Source organism: Sceloporus occidentalis, unplaced genomic scaffold, assembly GCF_023333645.1.
Source record: "Sceloporus occidentalis isolate IW3139 unplaced genomic scaffold, rSceOcc1.0.p SCAF_6, whole genome shotgun sequence".
Lineage (NCBI taxonomy): Eukaryota > Metazoa > Chordata > Lepidosauria > Squamata > Phrynosomatidae > Sceloporus > Sceloporus occidentalis.
In genome coordinates this window covers 127,671,724-127,696,001 of record NW_028316986.1, presented here as the reverse complement: position 1 = coordinate 127,696,001, position 24,278 = coordinate 127,671,724, and the positions used below count along the sequence as shown (strand labels likewise).

At 40.2% G+C, this 24,278-nt stretch overlaps 1 protein-coding gene across 3 annotated transcripts in view; it reads left to right on the top strand.

Annotated features, from left to right (window-relative positions):
* The first annotated feature begins 620 nt into the window (after window positions 1–620).
* LOC149311389 (protein FAM135A-like) overlaps window positions 621–24,278 on the top strand; it is a 76,170-nt gene continuing 52,512 nt past the window's right edge. For 2 of the 3 annotated variants that reach the window (XM_089530984.1, XM_089530982.1), the window contains exons 1-3: window positions 621–953; window positions 21,385–21,470; window positions 23,533–23,656. In XM_089530984.1, the coding sequence (XP_089387110.1) occupies window positions 23,580–23,656 (77 nt within the window). In that variant the 5' untranslated portion in view covers window positions 621–953; window positions 21,385–21,470; window positions 23,533–23,579. Of the gene's footprint in view, window positions 954–11,614; window positions 11,665–21,384; window positions 21,471–23,532; window positions 23,657–24,278 lie in introns of those variants that run through there. The other variant, XM_089530983.1, reaches the window with a different exon arrangement.

The window sequence follows — 24,278 nt, the reverse complement described above, 5'->3', positions numbered from 1 at the left end:
AATTGGAGAACAATGCCAAATACAAAGCGAAAACCACTCATAGAAATATATGTCCATGCTTCTTAGTCATGCTCAGAATGGAGGGTGTTTTGGAATTCTTCTTGGATGGAAGGATGAAAGTGATGACATGTCCTGGAAAAGGAGGGCACCTGGTCACCCTGTTGCAGCAGGCGAGTGAGGAGATCCTACCTATTTCTGAATAGCATTTAGTATCTCTGGGGTCAGGGTGACCAGACGCCCTCCCTTTCCAGGACAGGTCCTCCATTTCAACCTTCTGTCCAGGAAGAATTCCAAAACGCCCTCCATTCTGAGCCTCCCTATGAAGCTCATTGAGTAACACCATGTTTGCTGAGAGATCTTGGAGCACCTTTGAGACTAATGTAAACAAAAACCCATCAGTGATACCTAAGAAGCCTGAATTTACATCCCTATGAGTGGTTTTTAGTTTTTTCTTTGGTTATTATTATGATCATTATTTATTATTATTATTATTATTATTATTATTATTATTATTATTATTATTATTATTATTACTTATCCCTCTGGGCCACCCACCCAGTCCTCTCCACATATCCACAGACATAGCAGCAGCAGCAGCAGCAGCAAAGGGAAGACAGAGGGAGACATAGAGAAAAAGAGAAGGAAGGAGCAACAGCAGCCAAAGGAGGAGGAGGAGCAGAAGCATCAGGAGCCTCTCTCCAAAGGCAGCCAGGGCCACAAACTGGGCGACCCAGAAGGAACCAAAGGGATGCAGGTGGCTCCCTGGACTGCCATAACTCCCCGTTTGTGAGAACGAGAAGGAGGAGCGGGGGAAGCCCGGCCGCTCTGCCGGCGGAGGTGGCTCCGGCGACGGATGCCTGCGCTACGCGAGGCCGGTGCTGCTGTTGAGGCCTCCTCCTCCTCGGGAAGGGAGAGCCAGCGCAGGAAGAGGAGGAGGCGAGGAAGGCGGCGAGGTGGGCAGACAAGGAAGGGCAAGGGAGGCTGCTGCGACCTCTCCTTGCTCTCTCCCTGAGCGGTGCTGAGTGCGAATCCTGGCACTTGGCGGGAGGAGGGGGCCAGGTGGAAAGGGTGGAAAGCAGCGCCGTAGATAAGATAGATGGATACCTCTCTCTGTGTGTTGTTTGTTGTGTGCCTTCTTTTCTGAGTTATGGAGACCCTATCCTGCGGTGTGTTGTTGTTGATGTTGTTTTGTGTCGAGGTTTGTTGAGAGAGGGTGTTTTGCCATGGCTGCCCCTGAGGCTGAGAGAGTGTGACTCCCCCAAGGCCACCCCAGTGGGCTCCGTTCATGGCCCAGGAGCAGGGACTCCCAGCCAGGCAGGGCCTCTCAAACCACTACGCCACACTGACCCTATACACACACACACACACACACACAGAAACAGAATATATGTGTGTGCGTGCATGTATGTATGTATCTATATGTATACGAAACAAAAATATGTGTGTGTACACACACATACATATCTATATATAAGTCTGTGTATACACACACATTTTGTTACATATATATATATATATATACACACACACATACATATATATCTATGTATATATGTATGTTTATAAATGTATGTATGTGTATTTGTGTGTGTGTGTATACAACAAAATATGTGTATGTATATATACACATACATATATATGTATACACACACATATATACATGCATATATATATTGTACATATGTATGTATATGTGTTTGTTTGTGTGTGTGTATACACACACACACACATATAGTGTGTATATACACACATACACATATATACATTGATACACACACACACTGGCATGTATTTTTGTTGTGTGTGCTTTATCCTGTTCTCTAAACGGAAGTAGACTAGGCTTGTTGTTGTTTTGCCCCCAGGTCGTTTCCTATTTATGGCCACCTCATTGAGGCCAAGCTGTCGTGGGGTTTTCTTGGCAATGTTTGTTCAGAGGGTGTTTTTGCCATTGCCTTCCTCTGGGGCTGAGAGAGTGTGACTTGCCTAAGGTCACCCAGTGGGTTCCATGGCTGAGAGGGATTCGCACTCTGGTCTCCTAGTCCAGCACCCAAACCACTTGCTTACTCTGGCTGTCTGTCATCCTTCTGCCTGTTGTTATGTGTCTTCAAGTCGTTTCTGACTTATGGCAACCCTAAGGTATCATGGATTTTTTGGCACGATTTGTTCAGAGGCTGAGAGGGTCCTCTGAGGCTGAGAGAGTGTGGCTTGCCCAAGGTCACCCTTTGGGTTTCCATGGGCCAAGCAGGGATTCAAACCCTATTAGCCCTCCTTTATTCTAAAACCATATTACTATTCTACCACAGGATTTTCTTGGCAGGATTTGTTCAGAGGGGGGTTGCCATGGCCATCTTCTGAGGCCAAGAGAGTGTGACTTGCCCAAAGTCACCCAGTGGGTTTCCATGGCTGAGCAGGGATCATACCAGGAAACTCTTCCTGTTTTTCCTCCATTCCGTCCTTGTAACACATCCTGTATCAACTCAGGGACACTGGGATATCCTTTAGCTTTTAAATATCTTTCTCTCATTTGTCATTTTAGGCTGCATCTGCACAGCAGAAATAATCCAGTTTGACACCACTTTAACTGCCACGACTCCATGCTGTGCAAATATGGGATTTGGAGTTTGCTGTTGCCTCAGAGCTCCCTGACAGAGAAGACTAAAAGTCTCACAGAACCACAACTCCCAGAATTGCATAGCATTGTGCCATTCCAGTTAAAGTAGTCTCAAACTGGATTATTTTTTGCAGTGTGGATGCAGTCTTAGCTATCTTTCACTCCTTTAGGCAAGACAGCTGTGTGACTGAGAACCATTTTGTAGATTTGATTCTTTAGTCTTTTAAAATGTTGCATCTCCCCTCTTTCCTTTGGATAACTTTTGGTTTGTTTTTGTTCTGAGATTAACAAGGCTTGGTGCCCTTAGAAAGTTTCTTTTATTCGATTTATTTAAAACGGAATGTACTGGAAAGATGAAGTAAGGGTATACCTGCATCATTCATGGGACAACTTTAGTTGAGTTACCTGGGATTTTAATACTTCATATAGTCTTTCTTTTAATGGTGTTTTGCATTTTAACATGTTGTATCTATCTGAAGGCTTGAAGAGAGGTGGGAAAGAAATAAAATTTATTATTATTATTTGTTATTCTGTCACTTGCTCCTCCTTCTAGGGACCTCTAGCATATATTTCCATCGATGTGAATTCCTGGCATTCCTGATGTAATATTATGTCCTCCTTTTAACTCAGTGTGAGCTACCTGATACCTTGTAAGAACAGGGCTGAGCTCTTTGCTGTTGCATAAAGCATTTTAGGAGCTATATTTGAAGGTCTTGATAAATACATGTGGACTACATTAGTTAATGGGCTGCAGAAACTTCACTCCGATGTACTTAATGCCATTAGATGGGCCCTGGTTTTAATTAAAGAAGCATCATTTTTGTTGTTGTATGCCTTCAAGTCCTTTCCGACTTCATGGGGTTTTCTTGGCAAGGTTTGTTCAGAAGGGGTTTGCCATTTTGCCACCCTTTGAGGCTGAGAGACGGTGACTTGCCCAGCGTCACCCAGTGTGTTTACATGGCCGAGCAGGAATTCAAACCCTGTTTGTTGTTGTGTGCCTACAAGTTGTTTTCAACTTATGGTGACCCTAAGGCAACCTTATCATGCTTTTTTTTTTTTTTTGGTGCAAGATTTGTTCAGAGGAGGTTTGCCATTGCCTTCCCCTGTGGAGGCTGAGAGAGTGTGACTCACCCAAGGTCATCCAGTGGGTTTACATGGCCAAACAGGGAATCAAACCCTGATCTCCAGAGCCACACTCAGACGGCTATACGATGCCAGCTCTCTAAAGAAACTTATTGTAGTTTAATACACTGTCACAGCGATACCTTTTGGAAAACATAGGAAGCTGCCTTAAACCAAGCTATTTCCTTTTATCCATCTAGCTCAGTACTGCTTAAACTCGCTGACAGTGGCTCTCCAGGGTTTCAGACAGGAGTCCTAACCTACAAATGTGAGATTAACCTGGCACTTTTTGCATGCAAAATAGACATTCTGTCAAGGAGCTGTGGCTTTTCTCTTGTTTCATATGTGTGTGTGTGTGTGTGTGTGTGTGTATATATATATATATATATATATATATAATCTGTTCTTCTGCAGCAAGGTTAGCTAACATACAAACCCTAGAGATGTGAAGGCCCTAGAAAACAAATAAACAGAGATAGTGTGACTTGCCCACATCACCCAATGGGTTTCCATGGCTGAACGAGGATTCGAACTTTGGCCTCCAGAGTCATAGTCCAGTGCTAAAACCAGTATACCACACTGGTTCTTGTTTGCATATTTTATTGTTGTGTGCCTTCAAGACGTTTCTGACTCATGCCAACGCTAAGGTGACCCTTCATCATCCATGAAACTCAAAAGCTTTTTCTCCTAGATAAAAGATAAAACATGAAAAAACTATGTCTGCCGTAAAGCACTATAAACGACAAAGTTTCCATGTATGGCATTGATGATTGTGGGGTAGAGATGATTAGCTCATTCCTAGAATCTAGAAGAAGCCTTCAGATTATCATCAGATTCATATAGATCATCTTCTATTCTGGTGTTATGTCCTCAGCCTATTTGAATTCAGTAATAAGTATAGAGAACAGATCCTGGCTGATCTTGGAAGCTAAGCAAGGTCAGTCCTGGTTAGTACTTGGATGGGAAGCAGCTTATGAATGCCAGGTGCTGTAGCTTGAGCAAGGGTATGTAGAGAGATCTTGTAGCACTTTTGAGACTAACTGAAAGAAGGAAGTTGGCAGTATGAGCTTTCTTAAGTCTACTTCCTCAGATGCATTTGGTGGAGTGGAAAGCCAGGGACAGACATACATATGTCATAGGTGTGTGAGAATGTCAATTTGAATTCAAAATCCTTTATGTATAAAAATGAAGTGGCAAGTCCAGCTTTATGGCTGTTTGTGAACAAACGACTGAGAAAATACATTGCATCAGAATCAGCATGGAATGGCTGGATTAAATCAATGGCATATATAGAGTGATTTTCCTCTGTGGTTTAAATAATGTATTTAAATTACTTTGTTTCAGATTGTTCCATGAAGCTGTGCTCATTCACATGCTGTACTTATTCACACCCACACAGGCCCTTGTCCCAGTGGAGTCCAAATGTGTGAGGGCTGGTGACAGGGCCAGGCCATCCAATCTAAACTGGTCAGTTTTAAACAAAATGAATGGGTATACCAGGCAAAACAAATAATTTTCAGTGTTGGGCAAGTCTATAACTTTGACTGAGTGTCCCTCAACTTCACTGATTATTCTATCAAATTACACAGTGACTAACATTGGCAAAGAAAATGAAATAGCATTGAAAATTTCACCCAGAGTAGCTGATAGGAAAGATATTATGGCTAAGATCCATTGGTGTACTTTGCAATCCACTGCCAACAGAACCAGGACTTCCTCTTCTTGTTGTTGTTATTGCATTCCCTGTAGTGCCAAATATGTGCTCCAGAGATGGTTTTTGAGTTTTGTAGCAAGGGTGGGTTTGCAGGAAGGGATATCACTGATTTTGGGAAGCATTGGCATCTAGCAGAAATAGACCAGGAAATGCTGGTTTATAGCTTTTCTAAAATATACAGTAGATATTAATCTTGAAACTAAATACAGAAGGACGTATTCAATTGTCCATAGTGTACTAAATAATACCAAAGAAAAGATTTCTGTTGACCACATCCCCAACAATCTATATGTGACTTTTGGAAGGAGTTATTTTCTTTAATTAAGAAGGCTATTCTCTTTTTATGCCCACCTTTCTAAAGGATGTGTAATTGCTGAAGGTATTTACTGAAAGGGATTCAAGCAGTTTTAGAATACAATTGTATAGTCTACTTTCTTGGTAGTAAATCCTACTGAATTCTATTGCACTTAGTTCCAAGTAAACATACCGGATCTATTTAGCTTTGAAGTATTAAACAATGAGTAGCAAACAGGAAAGTATGCTAATAATGTTGTGAATCCTAATCTTCCTCTTCACAGTGATGATTAACTTTAGTTGATGTCTCAAGAACCTGTACAGGAGTAACCAAAGCAATCCATCTCCACCCCATGCGTCTGAGAAAGTAGGTTCCAGTCCACGAAAGCTCATGCTACCAATTTCTATCTTTCAATTAGTCTCAAAGGTGCTGCAAAATCCCTTTACAGAACAATCTGTACCATTTAGCAATCTGGTTAGAAAGAATGCCTGCATAAATTGTTTGAAGCCCTGTTTGGTCTCTATACAGCACTGTTTTGCTGGTTTGTTTTGGGGGGGGCTGTCTATTTGAATTAATTGGCCAGCATTTATATATTCTTCTTTTTTCAAAGTTTTGTCAGTTCAGTATGATGATACTTAATCTCTTTTATAAGCAGTTGAAGAGATAGATATTTCAAATTAGAAACAACAAGATAACATCTACAAGAAAATGTTGCACTAGATCCCTGATTGTGGGAGCCACTGGGAAAGAAGTTCCAGCCCTTTCTCTGAGGCAGAAGGAGAAGGAGAATCTCCATTGATGGTGTTTAGGGAAGAATGAATGTGAGGATGCTTTCTCCCCTTCTGGCAGTACCTGTGAACAGACATGTTTGGACAATTCCTTTTGGTAGAAGTGGCCTCAGAGGCAGGAGTTGTATGAGCTTCCTGTTTTGTGCCCTACAGATTGTCCCTAGGTATTGGGAGTTTCCCTTGTCACTTTTAAAGTAAAACCATATCTGTCTTCTTAAAAGATAATAAAGTTACAGGTCAATTTCTCCACTCAGAAATAAATTCAGTGTACTCACTCCTAGGAACATTTGTCATTTGGGGCCAGGGAATGCCTGGAAGACCTCGCTAAGTACCAGATATTGCTTTGTTTCCATTTTATTGTTGTTGTTGTTTGCCTCAAAACCATTTTTGACTTATGGCGACCCTATGGTGAACCTATCATGGGGTTTTCTTGGCAAGTTTCATCAGAGGGGGTTTGCCCTGATGCTGAGAGAGATGACCCAGTGGATTTCCATGGCTGAACTGGGATTCAAACCCTGATCTCCAGAGTCCAACACTCAAACCACTACACCATGTGGTAGAACTCTAAGGTATAGTTGTGTTAGACTGTAGAATTAGTATATAGAGATCTTGTAGCACCTTTGAGACTCACTGAAATAAAGAAGTTAGCAGCATGAGCTTTCCTAGGTCAGTCTACAAAGCATCTGAGGAAGGAGACTGAAGTCTATGAAAGCTCATGCTGCCAACTTCTTTATTTCAGTTAGTCTCAAAGGTGCTACAAGATCTCTCTACATACTGACACTACACCATGTGTTTATACTTCTCTAAACAACAGTGCAAATCTAGCTCCCATATCCTAGTAATTAACACCTAATTCTGTTTTAATCAGCACCAACATTTCATTCCTCTAACCCTTTTCATGTTCAGTCTATATTGGGAAAGGCAATTTTGTTGTGCCCAGGGGTCAGGGATCTGCCTGAGGTCCTCTGAGGGCCATACTGCCAAAAAGAAAAAGAAAAAAAGAAGTACTTGGAGGGCTACTTCTGGTTTTGGAGAACTGGGTTTTAAAACATATTAAATGGGGTGGTTTAGCACCCTGTTTAAAAGGAAAGCCACTGCTCCTGGAGCTTACAGGGAGAGGCAATTGAGGGATTTGGGGTATTCACAATCACCCCTAGGACTGTACTTTTCTCACCCCTTGGCTGAAGAGCGGGGTATAAATAATAATAATAATAATAGTTGTTGTTGTTGTTGTTGTTGTCTGCCTTGTGGATGGACCATAGAGAGGTACACATACTACAAAAAGCTTCCAGCTGAAGCATGGGCAGTCAGTAGCAATTCTGTAAACAGCAAAGCAATTATTGATAGTACTCTGAGCTCTCCATCTTGAAATATCCCAGCTGTGTTTTTGACATGGTTATATTCAGATTATTTAATAAAACTGGAGCCCTCAACAGAATGTTGCAGTTTATGTGTTCCTTGTGTCTCTGGCTAAGCAACTAATAAAAGGCACTGGCTTCAAAGACAGGAATCTGTGGACGGGTGCTGCCATTTGGGAAACTAGGCTAGCTCTTAAAGAAAATATGAACCTTTGCATTAAAAAGCATAAAATCTTATTTCAAAGATGGAATTGCACCATTAGGCAATGTGACTTTAAAAAAGGTGTGGGGGGAGCATTGAGCTCATGCTTGCACCTTTCATAAACTTAAACATTCTTGGTATCTTGGTTTGTGCCTACATAAAGTTTTCTAACTTGTAGGAGCAGTGACTAAGGACTTGGGTCATGGAACAATGTGTTTAGAACCTAGTTATTATTTGAAGGTGGGGGAGTCTCATGGCATTGATTGAAGGCCATGTAAAACTTGATGAAAATCTGCTTTTGTTTCTACTGACATATGGTGACACTGAACATTATATTCAGTGTGTAAGTTCCATCAACTTATGCGCATTGTAAGAAAATAAACGACTATGGTTCATCATGTATATGAATCTGTGAGATCCTAGGCTTAATGTATCATATATAATTTCCAGTATGATTCAGTGTCTTTTGAAACTTAAATAACACCCCCCATAAGTGAGACTTTTATTTTTATATCCAAGTAAAACCTAGTACAAGGAGAAAACTCTTTTTCTGTGTTTTTTTCTTTTTGACATACTTAATGTCCCCAATCCTCAACTGGTTCTTCCTTTATAACTTTGGGTATCTGCTTTTACTCACAGTCACCATTTGCTTGCATATTTATATTTTATTATTTATTTATTTATTTATTTAAAGTATTTAATCCCCGCTCTTCAGCCAAAAGGCTATCAGAGCGGCTTACATTTTTGAAATTAGACGTATTTCTGGTTCTTTTAAATTTTTATATTGTGTAAAGTCTTCTTCAATTTAATAAACTTTATATTTCTAACTTTATTGTTTTGGGTTGAAAAAAGTAAGCATTCTTATCTACATACGACAGATATTTCAGGTACATTCATTTTTTATTTGCAGATTTTCCATTAAAGCTGTCCATAGGGAGGAGTTGGAAAGAAGTAAAAGTGTTCATGTGTGCACCAATAGGGTTACAGTCAATGCATGTCAGTCTGGGACATGAACGTAAGCAATTAGGTTTTGCCTTCACCTTTTCGTAGAGTGAAGCATTTTGCTTCTTCCTGTAAGAGTGAGGTGAGATCATTTACTTATATGGGGAAGTAAAGGGAACCCCATATGATGCTAGTGCTGGTGGCACAAATAAGTTTTTCAGAGAGTATTTAGGTTTCAGCCTCACAAGCTGATTCTTCATATTGCCTCCTGCTTACATGGGAAATTTATCGGTGAATTTCCAGACAAGGGCTGTGCTTGCTTTGTGCCTGAGATGACTTCAGTTTTGTTATTACACCTCACCGTCCTTTCCAAAAGTAGCAATCTGCTTTTATGACATAAAGTTATAGTCTAGAACAGGGGTTCCCAAACTTTTTGACTCATGGAGCCCTTTTTTGAAAAAAATTCTATAGTGGAGCTCCTAAGAGGCCTACCCTATGTCTTAAAATTAATGATGTTTAGGAATAGTATTACTTTTTGTTTCTTATCCTTTAACTTCAATCAATTTTTATTTATTTCATTTTCCTGGAGCAGCCATAGAGCACCTGGGAAGTGCACACGGAGCCCTAAGGGCTTCCCGGAGCACAGGTTGGGAGCCCCTGGTCTAGAAGAAAGACCAGTTGGGCTGTGGTGAAGAGCTCAAATCTTGTGGCTCAACTAATTTCTTTATCACAACTATGTGACTCTTTGACCTTCTCCATTGAGTTCTTAGAATCACTGAACTGCAGAGTTGGAGGGTACCTAAAAGGTCACCTAGTCTAATCCCCACCAGCACAGGAATCCACAGCTAAATTACCCTGAGAGATGGCTACCCAACCTCTGTTTTAAAACCTCCCAACAAAAGGGATTCCACCACCTTCCAAGGTAACCTGTTCCACTTTTGATCAGCTGTTAGTATCAGGAAGTGCTTCCTAATATTTACTTAGAATTTTGAGTCCTATTCGGTGGAGCAGCAGAAAACAAGCTTTTCCCATCTTCTGGCTGGCAGTCCTTCAGATAGTTGAGGATAGCTGTCATATCACTTCTCAAAATCTCTTCTCTAGGCTAAACAAACCTTTTGCATCTTGGTCACCCTCCTCTGGGTATGTTCTATCTTGTCGATGTCCTTTGTAAACTATGGTGCCCAGAACTGGACACAGTGCTCCAGGTGATGTCTGACCATAGCAGAATAGGGTGATCCTAGGTGAATGGGCTGGCACTTTTCTTGTTGCTGATGTCACTGCCTCTGAGATCATAGAGACAGGGACTGATGCTTCTGGACCAATGAGGATGGGGTCAGGAGTCAGCAGGAAGTGTAACATGTTCTGCAAGGAGATGAACAAAAAAGGAAAGGGCTAAGTGTAAAGAAGGGCGAAGGCTGGGGAGAGCACAGATGCCAGAGGGAATGAGAGGTGTGATCCCTGCTTGGACTGGAAATGGAACAGGCGAGACAGGCATGAGAAACAGAGGCACAAGAACAAGTGGAGGTGAAGTGAAATTTGGAAAGGTGGGAACCTAGGCAGGGTTTACCCTGACTTTTTTATTCCTTCACCACCAACCAGTTTGCCAAATGACAATTGATAATTTTTATTTGCAATTTTGAATTACATACCTTGAAAAAAATAGTTAACTAGGTTTCAAATTAATGAATATATTGCTAAACAGATTGTTTATCAGTGCATTGTTATAAACATTGTAGTGGGAAATGTCAGCATATATGTTGTTGTTAATTCTTGTTTACTTGACTTTCTCAAGTATGACAACCCTTTGAATGAAAGATCTCCAAATCACCTTATCATCAACAGTCTTGCTCAGGTCTTGCAGACTCAGGGCTGTGGCTTCCTTGATTGAGTCTAGATTCAAATATACAGCTACGTTACTCTGGATAAGTATTCAAAGGAATCTTGTAGCACCTTTGAGACTAACCGAGAGAAAGAAGTTGGTAGCATAGACTGAGGTCTACTTCATCTGGTTTCCTTCCTTGAGTCTAATACTGCTTATGTATGATACATTTAGCATGCAAGTTAAACAGATAGGATGATATGTTACCAATTGGAAACTATTTATTCTGTCCTGACAAAAGCCTCTGGTTCTGAATACATGTTCCACTTCAGTTCAGTTAAATATTGTGGCCCACCCATTTCTTTTATAATGATTTCGTGTACTCCATTAGCTAATGTATGTTTGTTATGATTCCTAGTGTCTCTTCCTTTCTCGAACCCAGCTTGGAAATTAGCATTTCTCATGCCATATATGATAAAAGTATTGTAGAATTTTGAGCATCGCTTTGCTTGCAGGGGAGATTAATGCATTGATCTTGTGTAATCTTAATGCTTTGGACTGTCCTTTCATTCATGATCACATCAACAGCTGAACATCCTTTCAGCTTGACTCCAGTTACGTCATTAGGAACAGCACTAATGTATTTGGACTTGTCTTCTGCTCTTCCCCAGTAGTTGTTGAGTGCCTTTTGACCTGGGAGTCTCATCTTCTGTCATGATCTTTTGTTTTATTTTGGATTGTCTCATCACAGGGTTTACACGGTAAAGAACATTTTCACAGGAACATGCAATCCCATGTAAAAGTAGCACCATGGTGAGTAGCACATACGTGTGTGCCTGTTGTGTGCCTTCAAGTCATTTCTGACTTATGATGACCCTAAGGTGAACCCATTATTGGGTTTTAGAGGTTTGCCATTGCCTTCCCCTGAGGCTGAGAGCAATTGCTTAAAGTCACCCAGTGGATGTACTGAATGTTAAAATCAGCATGTACTTACTATGGACAAAATTATACATACATTATTTTCTGTTAAATTAGACAGGATATATTCTGTGTAACTTTATAAGTAATATTTTATATATGTAACACCAACATATGCATAAATTTGTACATGGTTTTTATTTCTAAAATGACAGCAAATATTATTTTATTAAGCAAGTTTGGAATGTGAGTGGAAGAAGACCCCAGCTGTATAACACGACAGGTGCTGGGTGAGAGAACCCTTGAATTCAGTTGTTAGTACAATCACAGAAGCCAAACTCCAAATGCCAAAACAGAAATACAATCAAATTTTATCATCTCCCGCCCCTAGAATATAGAAATCGTTATGTGATGGATCTCCTCTCCAAGCTGGCCCTGCAATTCCAAACCCTTGGCTCCTGTCTTTCACTTTTCCCCTCATGATCCCACCCTGGATTGGGTACTTGGGCTTCAAGGTGATCCCAATGTTGGTCATGGATGTGTTTTTGTGTGGGTTCACTGTGATAAGTGTGACCAGACTTTGGAGATTATCACATGGGGGGGGGGGGGGGAGGACAGCGTCCTTCTGCTGTCCTTAAACTGGACTAATCGTGCAATTGGGGGCCGAAGATCATCACACCCCTGTGCACTTCTGCTGTCCTTCTCCCATGTGTAAAGTGTCATGGAGCCGTCCCTGTGCACTTCTTCCGTGTGTAAAGTGTTACGCAGCCGTCATTTGGTATTAACGGACGTTCCTGTTAATACCAAATGATGGCTCCATGACACTGTACACATGGGAGAAGCATGCGGGTATGACTCTATCACACTTTACACATGGGAGAAGGACGGCAGAAGTACACAGGGGTGTGATAATCTTCGGCCCCCAATTGCTTGATTAGCCCAGTTTAAGGAGGGCAGGAGGACACTGCCCCCCCATGTGATAATCTCTCTGTCAAAACTGAACAGGAACAGCCAGACAGTTGTAAAAAAATAATAAATAAGCAGTCTTCATTTATCAAGGTACAATTAGATCACACAATAACCCCTGAACAATTTAATCATTCACAGCTCCCCAAAATATTCAATTATCTCTGTGCCATCTCCCCCCCTCTGTGCCTTACAAGCCTCAATTTTGTATCCTTTTTTCCCCCATAGTCCTGAACATATGCATCCCTTGAGTTATGATTAACTGGCTCCATTTAGGCGTGACTAAATGTGACCCCCTGCGAAGGATCCAGGACTAAGACTTAGGATGTGGATGCCATGATGAACCTCACTTTAATGTGAACCCATTATGGGAAATTAAAATGAGAAAGAAGGCTGTATCCCAATAAGGGAGCTTATGGGAAATGGCATTGTGGTTGAGTTCTGTAGGATGGTGTCTCATTGTGTCTTGGGGGCATTAAACAGAAAGGATAGGAGAAGAGGAGAAGAAGGGGTAAAGCAATGGCCAATTTCTTCTCTGTACCCACAATAAAAGACTTATGTGTTCTTCCATATAGGATCTTGTAATGGAGAGCTTCCTCCAGCCAGACATCATCATATCATTATCACTTCATTTATGTATATCCTGCCTTTATCTCAATATGCAGGGACATACAAGTATTGGACTCAAAGGGGACATTTTTGGTTGTAAATCCTGTGATTGGTTAATGATAGGATATGCCTGGCGAATGGTAGAGTTTGTATGCCAGAAGCATCTGGGCAGCATTCTGCTTAGATGAATTGTCCTGCACCATTTGCAGGAAAGAATTCCACTGTTCTTAAAGCAGATTATTAAATGGAAGGTTATGTTTGGGACATCTAATATGATCCCTATTGTACCACTAAATACTATATGGGTTGCTATCACTTAAGTTTTGCAATATGCATACTATTAAAAAAAACTTTTTCAGTCAGTCAGTAAGTTGGATATCAACCTTTCAGCTTTCACAAAGATCTCCAAGACAGCTTTGGGTTTCTGACTTATGATGACCCTAAGGTGAACATATCATGGGGTTTTCTGGGGCTGAGAGTGTGTGATTCGCCCAAGTTTACCTAGTGGGTTACTGTGGCTGAGCAAGGAATTAAACTCTGGTCATAGTCCAATGCTCATAAATAAAACACTTATGAAAATCAGAATCATAGCAAGCCTGTCTGCTTCTCTTCCATCCTTTCCATGATTCTGTTAAAATTTAATATTAATTCATTATTTGTTGTTAAATTGTGGTTCAAGAAAATGCCAGGGTTTCAGTTCAACACACTAGGAGGTACCAAGTCCTCCAACAAACAACAGAACTCTTTTATTTCTTTTTCTTTTTTTAATTAGAGGAACATGATTAACTGATTTTAAAACTATTGTCATTAACTAAAGATGTCACAGTTGAAAAGTCAGTGCATTGGTCCTGAAGACTTAAATGCTGAAACATCTCTTCACAGACTAAATTAAGTTGTTATTTAACTTTATTCTTAAATTTTGCTTTGCCTGGGCACACTCTTCATAAAATACTGTCTTGTCAACAGTAGCTTATTTATTGTAAAATTATTCCAATCTTATTGACTAGATTGTTCTGCTCAGTTCTTTGATGCAATTTTTCCCCTGTCATTACAGTGATATATCAGTGTTTTCAGTTGCTTGCTACCACTAACTTCAGGAAGCAGATTATCCATATATAATATGCAGTGGTAGATTTGTAAGGCTAATAGAAGACTTTTTTTAGTTGATTTAATGATATGACTTTAATTGATCGATTGAATTAAATTTGTGTGTGGAGCCTAAATCTCCTGAAGGCACCAGATCCCATTTGATCTGGGAAGCAAAGCAGAGTCAACCCTGTTTAATACTTGAAAATGGGAGACCATCAACCAATACTAGGTGCTGTAGGCAATATTTTGGAGAAAGCAAAACCACCTCTGAATGTTCCTTGCCTAAAAAAAACCCTGTGAAATTCATGGGGTCACCATAAGATAAAATCAAGGTTTGCTTATAGGAATTTATATATTTTTAAAATATTTTCAAGCTGTGGATGCTTGAATCCATGGATAAAAAAATCTGTAGATACAGAGGGCCAATTGTACTTTAGTTAGCTTTTGCAAGAAACTAGATAACCTTGAGGGCCTTTTGCAGCTGTATATACAAGTAATAATTGAGGAGAACTCTAGATTTGGGTTAACTAAAGTTCAAAACATACTGCAGAAATAATCCAGTTTGAGACTGCTTTAACTACCCTGGCTCAATGCAAGGGAATTCCAGGAACTGCAGTTTTATAAGACACTTAGCAGGGGGTAATAATAATCTGTCCAGTGAGTAGATCATGGGAAGCTGGAGTGGCTTTGACTGGAGGGGTCTGAGGGCGACACAGAACATATACAGAATGCAGAGGTGTATGTCAGCTGTGTGAGAAGAGGCTAGGTTTTGAGACCAATATTTATAACTAGTCTCTGGGGTAGCATTCAGAGATATAACCATGTTAGTCTGTAGAATCAGAGGGATCTTGTAAGACCGTTGAGACTTACTGAAAGAACGATGTTGGCAGCACGGGTTTTTCTAGACTGAAGTCTAATTCTTCAGATGTGTCTGAGGAAGTCGACTGAAGTCTGTGAAAGCTCATGCTGCCAACTTCTTTCTTCCAGTAAGTCTCAAAGATGCTACCAGATCTCTCTACATACTAGCCTTTGGGGATGTGCTTGATGATCTCTAGCACTGTAACAAAGATGGCTTTCCCAGGAACTGACAATGGGATTCTGGGCTAGTTGATAGCTTTAACTTTAGTGTGACAAAAACCAGTGATTGGCTCAAGATATCCCCAGGATTGCTAACAGGGAAGTTTGTCTGGGAACACAACAGGGGGTAGGTAGAGAGACTGGCTTACTGCTTTAGGCCTAAGGAGACCCTTTGTCTCAAGGTGCAAGAGGAAATGGCATATGACTTGGGGGAAGGAAGGCACAATTACCAGCTATGGTTGTATTATTACCTGGATTGTTCACATGCCTCAGGTCACCTTCCCTTTCTTCTGGGAACCTGACCTTTCTGAAAAGCCATCGATTTCTCAAGAACATGCTGTCTCCAGATACAAACATGGGGACCCCAAAATACAATGGAGGGGAGGAGGTATGCAACAGTGTGTTAACAGGTGCCATAACAGGTGGTGTCTTAGAAAGCAAAATGTCTCTATGTGAAAGAAGAGTGTGAAGAGGTGGGGATGCTTTTTAGAGGACTCTTGGTATCTGTCATTTTAATAAGGATCCCTATGATTTAAAATCTTTTTTAAAATTTCCCCCTGATTAACTGGGACACTTTTCTTTAGCTTGTTTGTTTGATTAAAAACATACCAATCTAACCAATCAGTTGATTACCATTGCAGTCCTAAACTGCGGCTTAATTTTAGCAGAGACTATAACAGGGAAATAGAATTTAAGATATTTCTAAACATATGGTGCACAAATAACTTTGCTCTTTAGCATTTTTTGAGGCTTGATGAACAGTATTTTCCAAATAAGATACCTTCAGCATGATATAGCACTGGTTTCTGTGAATGCTTGGATATACAGTACATGTTCAAAACAGCAGTAATTTCAGGAATGCTTTGGGTTCACACAGTTGGTATGCAGGAGATACTTCAAACTGCATTCTTTGCATGCTGTGGAGCCTTTGTGGAAAACTTGCTTGCAGAGCAAAGGAATGTCCCAGGGAAACAGTACCTGCCATTTCTTGTCATACTCAACAGATGTATGGCTGGGAGCTAAAGAGCCCATCCTATGATTTGAATTGTTCCTGACTGGGCATGTTTTTATAATTATGTAGCTATCACTTCTGTCTTGGTCATTATTTTAACTTGATAAAGAAGTTTGTTGTTATCCACTCTTGAATTGATCTTGACCTATGGCAACCCTGTAGATGAGACATCTCCAAGATTCCCTCTCCTCCACTGCTCTGTTCAATTCCTGCAAATTCATACCTGTGACCTCTTTTATAGAGTCTATCCATCTAGCATGTGGCCTTCCTCTCTTTCTTCTTCCCTCCACCTTTCCTAGCATTATTGTTTTTTTCCAGTCAGTCATACCTCCTCATAATGTGGCCAGAGTACAGCAACCTTAGTTTAGTATTGGCTTTCAGAGAGATTTCTGGCTTGATCTGTTCTACTACCATCTGTTTGTTTGACTTCTTGGCTGTCTATGGTATCCTGAGCAATCTTCTCTAGCACCACATTTCAAATGAATTTATTTTCTTCCTATCCGGTTTCTTAACTATCCAGCTCTCGCATCCATACAAGGTAATGGGGAATACAATGGTTTGTATGATTCTAACTTTCATGCTCAGCTGTATATCTTTACACTTTAGGATCTTTTCTAGTTCTTTTATAGCTGTCCTCCCCATTCTCAGTCTTCATATGTTTGATCCTAGGTATGAGAACTTCTACTATTTCTATTTCTTCATTGTCTAAAAAAATACACAAATCTAATAGCCTCTACAAATGCTAACAGCTCTCTAAGAGAATTGTATTCTTCATTTCCATGCCAGCTGCAGAGAAGGGAAGTACTGTACTTGTACTGTACTCGCTTCTGCAGCCAATATAGAAACTCAGTGTGGGCGCTTCCTAGCAAAATGGGGAGGAGTGTCTCTTAGGCCAGTCAAAACATTGTCTTCTAACTATCAGAAGCGGAGAGACAGAGTAACCTCAGAGGCTGGCAGAGGAAAGGAAGCGCAACTGTTTCCCGTCCCTCAGCAGCCCCACTTTTGGAATTTTTGGACATCTGTGGATACCTACTCTGCTTTTGAAACAGAGTCAGCTTCATAGAGTATTGTGATGTCCTCTGAGAATTTTGTTGAGTCTAGTCTGGGATGGCAGCAGGTGCAGCTTAGCTGGTAAATTGAGCATACTGTCAGGCACAGTTTACACTGGTGCTATACAATTTGCATTAGCTACCAAGCTGTCTTGAAGGTTTTGTTATTACCATATGAGTCACTGGACAGCTGTGGACTAGGAATATAAAAGAATGTTGCTGGGTTTGACAGTGTCAGCAAAAGTTGCCTTTTTGTACCTTGCCAGACTTGACAGAAGAAATGCAGCTTCATACATTCATGAAATTTACAGGATCTTTTTTTTTTTGCGGGGGGGGGGGGGAATAACATACAGGTTGAGTCTCCCTTATCCAAAAAGGTTGGGATCAGAGGTGTTTGAGATTTTGGATTTTCTTTGAATTTGGGGTACCTGCATTTGCATATACAGTACTTACATAATGATATACCTTGGAGATGAGACTCAGTTCTAAACATAAAATTCATTTTTTCCCGTATACACCTTATACATTTGCCTAAGGTAATTTTATATAAAGTATGTTTAATAATTCTGTACATAAAACAAAATTTATGTACATTAAGCCAAAAGAAAACAAAGATGACAGTATCTCAACCACTTATGAAAAAAGTTTTGCTTTTGGAATATTGGAATTCTGGATAAGGGAGATTCAACCTGTACTGATAAAATAATAGGCGCAGATAAAATAATAGGTATAGTACAGTGGGCCGTTGATATCCACTGTGGTTTGGTTCCAGGACCCCCCATAGATACCAAAATCCATGGATGCTCAAGTCTCATTAAATATAATGGCATAGTAAAATGGTGTCCCTTATATAATAGGGCAAAATCAAGGTTTGCCTATGGAAATATGTATATTTTAAAAGTATTTTTAACCCGTGGATGCTTGAATTCATGGATAAAAAATCCATGGATAAGGAGGGCTGACTGTAATAACAAGCTAGAACTCAATTCAAGTAAAACTGAATGTTCGCTTATTCTCTGTCCCATAAGTGTCAGAAGAGGATAAAGGAGGGGGAGTTCATGACCCCATGGCTTTCCTTGGACTCACTGAGACTTGTGTACAAGATGTTAAATCATGCACAGTGTAGTGGTTTGAGCGTTGGACTCTGGAAATCAGGGTTCAAAGTCGGGCTCTGCCATGAAACCCATGGAGTCACCTTGGGCAAGTCACACTCTCTCAGCCTCAAGGGAAGGCAAGGGCAAACCACCTCTGAACAGATCTTGCCAACCCTCCCTAGGGTTGCTATAAGTTGGAAATGACTTGAAGGCACTGTAATAAGGAGATCTTGGTCTGGGGAATTTATCATTAGCTCAAACAGAGGAGCGGTCTCTATCCTATGTATACGAAGGTAGCCAAGGTAAATAGGTCAACAGAGACAAGTTTTATGAAAACTGAATACTGTTTATTATTCATTCACACATAAGACAATCATACACTCACACAATCATCCAAGAACTCAGGAATATAGTAAGTTAGCGCTGGATAGATAACATGAGGCTTTCTAATGGGAATATTCACCTGTATTGGCGGTGCTCCAGGTCCAGATTGATGAAGACTCAGCAACACGGAGGGGAAGGAAGGGAGGGGGAGTGGATTGGAACTATATCAGAACTCAGACCGACATGAAGCCTGTCTGGATTCTAAGACAGAACATAGACAAAAGGTTTGAGGGACCTTAAATAGGCAAAATCTTGCCTCAGGCGAAGAGTTGTTTCCACATTTCAAAGCAAAGCCAAATCTACATATTAAAGATTGCTTGATCTATAGAAAGTGAGAATGGTTATCCAAGGTGAGAATGGTTCTGGCCTGGCAAAGCATCCTGGCCATAAATCTGCCTCAAAGGTGTGAATGACCCTTTTCTGTTGGCAACTCCTATCTGGGCCTCTTTGATCTATATTTCAATAGCCTACGTGACCTGTCTGTCTTGCAGTGATGGAGAACTCTGTGTCAGGTATCCCATCAGGCAATCTGTATAGGGTCATCAGAAGAAAAGTCATCCATATTTATGATTTTAAGGCACCAATGCTGGTAACAGCACATAACATCAAAAAAATGCTACATCCAAACACAGCTCTTGAATTTTGTTCCCCCCATCCACCTGTTACAGGTTAGAACTATATATTAAAAGTGACACGAGAAGAATTCAGCCAGCTAAGACCTCTCCATAGCATTTGCAGTTACCATTTAATTGTAACAGGAGTTGTTTTCTTTAATTTGGAAATTTTACACTTATTGTTTTTTGAACTCCAACAACAAATGGTCATCCTCTAAAGTTGCCTTTCTTGCTGTGAAACAGCTTAATTCAAATAGCTGAGGGGTTTGAAGCCCTTTGTGCCATTTAACTGACACTGAGGATAAATCTGCTTAAACAGCTTTATTTTCAAATGGATATTGGCATTCAAAGTATTTTGTATCTCTGCCAACACTATGTTCTTTTATTATTCTTGCTTTGGTCATTTTTAGTGACTAATAGGTTCTGTAGTCCCAATTTATGGACTTGTTTTTTCAGCTCATAGGTTATTATAATTGTGACTCAACAGCCAGAATTCTGCATTTTCTGAAAAGAAAAATACAACCTATTTACAATTCAAAGGATCATGTAATTCCCTAAAAAAAGTCATTATTTTCCATCTGTTCTCCTTGTGATAAGATCTTTATGCAATCTGAATTAGTAAATATGTTCTGCTTGGATCAGAAATTCCATCTAAACACCACCAACATAATTTCTCATATACAGTATTTTATTTTCTACTGAGCTGTACACTTTCTTTAGGACAAGAGTATGAAATGAAATTCTACCGTAGATCACTGTGGCCTGTTACAGACTGCCAAAATAAAGCTGCTTTGGGTCTCTTTGGAGGTATGCTGTTTAAACGATGCATGCATCCTAAGAGTCCGGAGGTCGCACCAAAGCCATGCTCCAGTCCTAAGGAATAGAGCGTAGCTTTGGTGCAGCTTCCAGATTCTTAGGATGCATGCATCATTTAAACAGCATACCTCCAAAGAGACCCGATGCAGCTTTATTTTGGCAGTCTGTAACAGGCCTGTGTTACATTTAATATGGTGCTTATGCTTGGAGGTCTTTTTTCAGTATAATGCTGAACTATGGCTAGTGCAAATTGTACTTAGCCTTCATGCCAGTTAACATTTCAGATGCATACTGAATGACTCATTCAGCTAGCCCCATGATTCCCAAAATTTGGTCCTCCAGATGTTTTGGACGTTGGCTCCCAGAATTCTTGACAGTTGGCCAAACTGGCTGGGACTTCTGGGAGTTGAAGTGCAACCTGTAAGATCAAAGTTTGGGAACCACTGGACTAAGCCATTTTGTCAGAGAGCAGATACAGGAACACAGGGAAACCTGTCACTGTAAAAAGTAAAACTGAAAAGAGAGGGAAACTATCTAAGTTGTGGTTTGTTCAGTAGAACATAACATATATAAATGTAATTAATGTAAACCATGGATTACAAATATGATTTAAACCATACATTGACATGTGAAAGCATAGGTGTTCTTTAAAATGTGTACTGTTTGAATCTGTTTTCATATATAAAATTGCAGTAAACTAACTGGTTGGTTTTTTAAAACATGTCATTATTCTACCATATATACACCTTGCTATTTGTTCCATTTAGCAATTATTAGGAATTATTAGCTAAAGTTGGGGAGGGTTATTAAAAAAAAAGATAAGAAAAACAGGAAAATTAGAGCAAACTATATAGGTACATTGCTTGAATACAGATGTACAATAATTTCAGTTCCTTTTCTTGCAGAGCAAGCAGCATGCTTTTGACAGCAGAAATGGGGGAATGGAAGACTTCTTATTACCTGCGTTAAAATGGATTATTTATTACTAGAGGTAAAAAGAAAATACATTATTTTAATAATACAATGTCTGCCCCAATAATATGCTTTAGTAACACCCTTTGCATCATTAATATTATATTGTATCAAAGTGAGAAGAACATTTATATTTTACTTGCTGAATGGGAAAATTATTAAGGAAAAAAAATTCAGTCTTAATACAGACATTTGCATGTTTGTATTACATGAAATGAATGAAACTGTACAAAAAAAGCCCAACTCAAGTGTTTTACACTTGATAAGAGAAACATACAGCAGTGTGTTGCAGGATGCAGTAATAGCTTGCAGGAGGTCCACTCTTGTTTTGATGGGTGGAGCTGGTGCAGGGTCTTTCAGCTCCTGAATTCTTTATTCACTTGTTGTTGGCAATCCTGTTTTTAATTGGCATATAAGATGAGACATGTATAAACTCTAGCAAGCCTAAATCTGTATCAGCATTCTTACACCAGGCTACTGTTTCTCACCCCGCAGTCAGTATACTTTGTGGACCCGGAGATTTAGGGCACCACTGAGTTGCAGTTTTGAAACATTGCTCTTCCAGACTTACAGAAGGCAATGGCTTGGGTCTGGTATGGTAACATTTTCTCTACCCCCAGCTGCAGCTGGATGGTATCTGGGGGTCCTCCCACCTCCACTGGCCAATGATTGACTTCATGGGTGCAGCCAAACACTGTTAGCTTGGGCTTATTGTTCAAGGAGGTAATGAATGCCTCCTTCTGTAATGACAATTGAAGTATATACTTTGGCATAACAGGAGATTCTGATTATTATACCAGCACATATCTCTTCCTGGCCACTGAGCAAGTTCAATTCTCACTGAGCTGGGCTGGAACAGATTACCTTAGGATGATGGTGTTTTTTAGTTGATACTGAGCGTTATCATGACTCCCCCCCCCCCCTTGTTTCTCTGTGCCTCCATTTTGATTCAAAACCTGTCAGCACTCAATTAGTTCAGATGGTAATTCAGAAATCTGATTAGATTAAAAGTGGAAGGAAAAACTTCCAACTTTTCTCTCAGTGCTGCACTGGAATAAGAGAGTGGATAGAGGAGTGAATGAATGGAAATGCACATACTGTTAGGCTAAGGACAAAGAGCTTTTGGCCCTTCCGACATTTTGTAGTACAGTTTACCTTTCTCCAATTCAATGTCACCTAAGATAAGGAATTATGGTAGTTGTACTCCAAATCATTGGGAGGGTCAGAGGTTTCTACACCCATATGTTCAACTGTAGTTTATCATTATGTCCAAAGAGGCCTAAGCTGAGGTGGAATCCTTTCTGTGTGGTTAGATTTAGGATTTCTGTATTTTTGTAGCTGAAAAATGAAGTGACAGCAAATGTGTTTGTCACCAGATTAACTAAGAGCCAGTGCAGACTGGTCATTAAGGCCAGCCTGGGGGGCCGAGTCAGGGCGTGGCGTCCATATGACGCATGCCCTGACGCCGCAACAGATGGCGCACGGTGTCATGGTGCTCCCCTGGTGCTGCGTTTAGATGACGCAGCACCAAAGAAGCACTGTAAAGCTGTCGTGCCAGTGGCTATGGTGCCCTTTCAAGGGCACAAAAAGGACCCACTTTTTGTGGCTTCTTTTTTGTGCCTCAGAAAGGCCAGATCAGAGCCATGGCATGCGGTTGCCACGGCCTCAATCTGACAATAATGGAGGCGCCTGCAGGCTGCCTCTTCAGAACTGGCCTGCACAGCCCCTAAGTCTTTATATGGAACACTTTGCTATTCTAAGAATAATTCAAGAGTAAAACATTTGTTTGCACCCATATCCCAAACATATTTCACTTGCAAATGCTCCCACTGAATTAAGTGGAGCTTATGTCCTAGCAGGTGTGCTCATGGTTACCACATTAAGCAAGAATAATTATTTCTTCCTCTGTTTTATATTCTGTATCTGTACTGATGACCATTCTGGTGGTAGTGATTAATATTAAAACTTGGGATCATGTAGCACATTTTCATTAAGGCCATAGATGTTAAGAGCAGAAATATGGTTAATGGCTCATGTCTGGTAAGAGTACAGCTTAAGTTTCTTATGGTCCTTCTCTCCAGTAAATAAGGTGCTGGCAGCTGTTCCTCAGCTCTGTATCTACATAAAAATGAGTGAAGTACAAGCAATGGTAGAATTCTCCGTGGAACTGCATAAATTTTATAATGTGGATTTGTTTCAAAGAGGGTAAGTAACATATTTTCATAAACAACTTATGTAGTGGTATTACTGTTGAAGTACATTTGTAAAGAAGATTAATAAGTGATTGAATATATGTGGCAGATGAAGTTGTAGAAGTTCTTCCCACTAAATATTGTTTACGGTTCTATACAAGAGCGATCCAAGGCAGGTTGAAATAATATTCTATATGCAGGGTTTGAGGATGGAATAGGGCAGGAAGAGGCCAACACTTAAAAAAAAAGAAAGAAAAAAAATTATGCTTATTAACACTTGACATTTAACCTTTAATTCTGCAGACATTTTAATTTAAAGCTAGTGTATCATGAATTGAAACTCCATCTATATCATAACAGATTTCTCATGAATAGAATACAAAGACAACATGGGCTTGGTTCACAGGCATGGATGCAAGTCCTCTTGATTCATCACCACCTGCTCTCCCTTCCTCAGAATTTTAGTGTTCAAAGTACTGAGCTTGAGCCATGGAAGCTTCTGCAACTGGTTTACAGAAAATTGGGTATTATAGGTGTCTACTACATATTGGAGGGTACAACATGGTTGCAGTTATAATTTTCTGAAGGTCCTTGGTCAGATGCTTAACTGATTTACTCTGTGATCCACATGGGAA